Here is a 3,233-nt window from a genome sequence, read left to right on the forward strand (position 1 = left end):
AGACATCTCACACTGGACCTGCAGGTCCTGGTTGGAATCCCTAGAGGCTCTTGTGGTGGTAAACCTTCTTTGCACCTGGGCCGCAGCCCCTGGCTGGTGTTCCAAAATGGGTGCAACCACGTGCAACCAAACCTGGAGTCTCCCCAGTAGTCCTCTAGGCCATGTTAGCAGTGGTGGTGGGTGGTTGTTGGTAGCAGGCAGCGGGTCAGAAGCACTGGCGGCTGCAGTAGCAGCCACAACTGCAGGTGGGAGGGCATTTTTACCAGGTCATCTCTGTGGGTCAGCTGCAGTGTTGGCTTCAGTTGCATCCAGAGAAGTGCTATCTTCTGTGGCAGCAGCAGGTGGTCAGCTACAAGGGCAGCAGCACCCAGAAAGAAGACTTCCAGGCAACCTTGGATTGGCAGCAGCAGAATCAGACTCGGCAGTAATGGCAGTAGCGGTGCAGGTAGCTGTTAATTGACAGGAGACCTCCAGTTCAGGGCAGCAACCACAGAGGTAGCTGAGGATGTGCTCATAGACGATAACTCTGGGTAAGGAAGTGGCATCTTTAGCCACAGGGTCTTTGGCAGCAGCGGTGTCTGGTGCAGCACATCTGCCTAAACTAGTTTTTATCCATATAAAATTCTTAGAACACTGCCTAGCATATTAAAAATGCTCAAAAAAGATTTGGTTGGAAAAGTCATGATTGGGATTATGTGTTTTCCATTAATGAGTAACCAAAAGTACTTGAATCCATAATTTCCTTGTTCACCCAAAAAATGAGTTCACATTTTTCCCCTTGAAGTCCCAATGGAACCAGATCTACTTGTTTGCATTTTCACAGTACTTGCACGAATAAGTGCTCAATCTGGCAAGCCAGCAGCATAAATCAACTTGTGATCACTGGAGAAGGCTATAAAACCAAGACTCCTTCTGTCTTACCAAAGACATTTTGAGCTGTCCCACATCACGCAAGTAGCTGCATCAGCAATGAAGATATTTTGCATTTTTCTGATCTTTTTCTTCAACGTGTTTTGTGAACTATCAGGTAATATTTGTAATAAGGAAGATATGTGAAGGACAAAATGTTCTTATAAATGCCTTAGTCTAATTCAAATATAAATAAATATATTGTTAGGGGACTCCATATAAACTTCTTAAAAGACAATCTATTTTTTCATAGAAAAAGAAATAAAAACTGATCATTGAGAAAACATTGGGAATTTTTTTTTTCCCCATGATGTAGCTTTGGATCTATGTACTGTGTTGACTTAGGTGATGGGACTATGACTCTTTAACTGCTTTCTACAGCATTTTCTTTTAAAATAAAATTTCATTAACTGATATTGTAGCTGTTGAAAGAAATTGTTTATATAAATAGACTATTTTGTCCAGGTCCCCTGCCTACCTCCCCCCGCCCCTCCCCCCTTTTTTTGTACTGGAGATTGATACAAGGGCACTCAACCCCTGAGAAACATCTCCAGACTTTGATTTTTTTGCTTTGTTTTTGTTTTTGGTTTTTTTGAGACAGGATCTCGCCAAATTGCTTAGGATATCATTAAGTTGCTGAGGCTGGCTTTGAACTTGTGCTCCTCCTCTCTCAGGTTCCCACACACCTGAGATAACAGGTGTGTGCCACAGCACCTGGCTTTCTTCCCTTTATTTTGAGTGCTCATCCACAAATTATACATTTAAGGATGTCCTATTTATAAAACATGCTAGTACAAAGGAAATACTGTTAGATAAATAAGAATTTATCTTATGCCAAATTATATGCTAAAAGATCTTCAATAATGTTTCCTGGGCATGATTTCATAACACAATGGTTAAACTGTATAGAGTAAAGAACTTTTATCTGTTTGCCTATCTATCTGGATTAAACCCAAATTTATAATCATAGCTTATTTTTCCTACTTTCACAACAAAAAGCTGAAGACAAAGCAGAAAGACAACGTAAATGTCAACTGGTCCAGGGTGTTTGCAAGCTTAAATGCAACAGCTGGGAATATGTCTTTACTCACTGCGACTTTGAGCCCTGCTGTGTAATTCGGGAATACAGACTCCCTTAGAATAAAGAGTGCAGCAACTCATGCAAAGGTATACTATGATTCCAATATATTCTCAATGCTACATTATAACAACATTATTAATAAAATGAATTTTTACTCTATCCATCTACTTGCAAGTGGGTTTCATCTGGTTTTCTCTATCTTATTATTTAATATTTAATGTTTCTGTTTTTATCATTGTCATAAATGAGTTCATTGTGTTTCCAGGTTTCCACATTCCTCATTAATTTATGTCATAATATTGAATTAATTTTAACATAAATTTCCTTATGAATTACAAAACATCAGTAAAACTTAATATGCAGAATTTAGATTACCTGCTGAATATATACTTTACTTAGACCTAAAGCATTTGTATGAATAGTATCAGAAATTGGTAAAGAATTCTGACACACAGAAAACAAAGAAATTCAGTGAATTTGAGTTTTAGTAGGGATGGATAATTTCTAGTTTTATTTCTAGGACAATTTGCTAACAAGTTGATCATTAGGAAATACAGTGATAAGAACAGATTTGCTAAGGAACATTTGTGACATGTTAAATGTAGTCATTTCTGTTACATATGTGTGTAAGACACAGAAAAGAAAAATAAATTTCAGACATAGATTTGTGGAGCCATTAACTAAAGCTGTGAGGCTAAATAACCCAAAGAAAGGATAAGAATTAAAAGGAAAAAAAATGTATGCAATCCCAAGGAATAACATTTAAATAATGCAAAAAAAAAAAAAAAGAAAGAAAAGAAACATAAAGGAGGATAAGGAGAAGCTAAGCAATGAGAATTCACTCTCAGGTTTTACCTTCTCAGTTGATGTCCCCCAAATTCAAGACAGGAAAACCTGTTCCTCTCATGTTCTGTCCAATATAAGCCATGAACATAATAAAATGATTTATTTTAACATCAAGTTTAAGAGAAGTTAATACATGGAAACATTCACCAGAACAGAATCTAACTTTCAGACTGCAAAAGTTAAAAAATAAAACATGCAAGAATGAATAAATCCTAGGCAGGACCTCTGGAATGATAGAGGAAGAACTCTGAAAATCTGTTCTTTGACAAAAGCCACAAAATATTGGAACAAAGTTGTTAAATACAACTTTATAATAGTTCTTTGCATTACCCAGACTTGGAAAAAATGCTGTGAACATTATTTTTTAAAAAAAAATCCTGAATTCCAGTAAGAGCAG

General features: G+C 37.0%; 1 protein-coding gene across 1 annotated transcript; it reads left to right on the plus strand.

The window, feature by feature from the left end:
* The first annotated feature begins 969 nt into the window (after window positions 1–969).
* On the plus strand, window positions 970–2,048 carry Defb113 (defensin beta 113). Its single transcript, XM_076859494.1, has 2 exons — window positions 970–1,027; window positions 1,894–2,048. The coding sequence occupies exons 1-2, from the start codon at window positions 970–972 to the stop codon at window positions 2,046–2,048; spliced, it is 213 nt and encodes a 70-aa protein (XP_076715609.1).
* The last annotated feature ends 1,185 nt before the right edge of the window (window positions 2,049–3,233 follow it).

Source organism: Callospermophilus lateralis, chromosome 6 (genome assembly GCF_048772815.1).
Source record: "Callospermophilus lateralis isolate mCalLat2 chromosome 6, mCalLat2.hap1, whole genome shotgun sequence".
NCBI lineage: Eukaryota > Metazoa > Chordata > Mammalia > Rodentia > Sciuridae > Callospermophilus > Callospermophilus lateralis.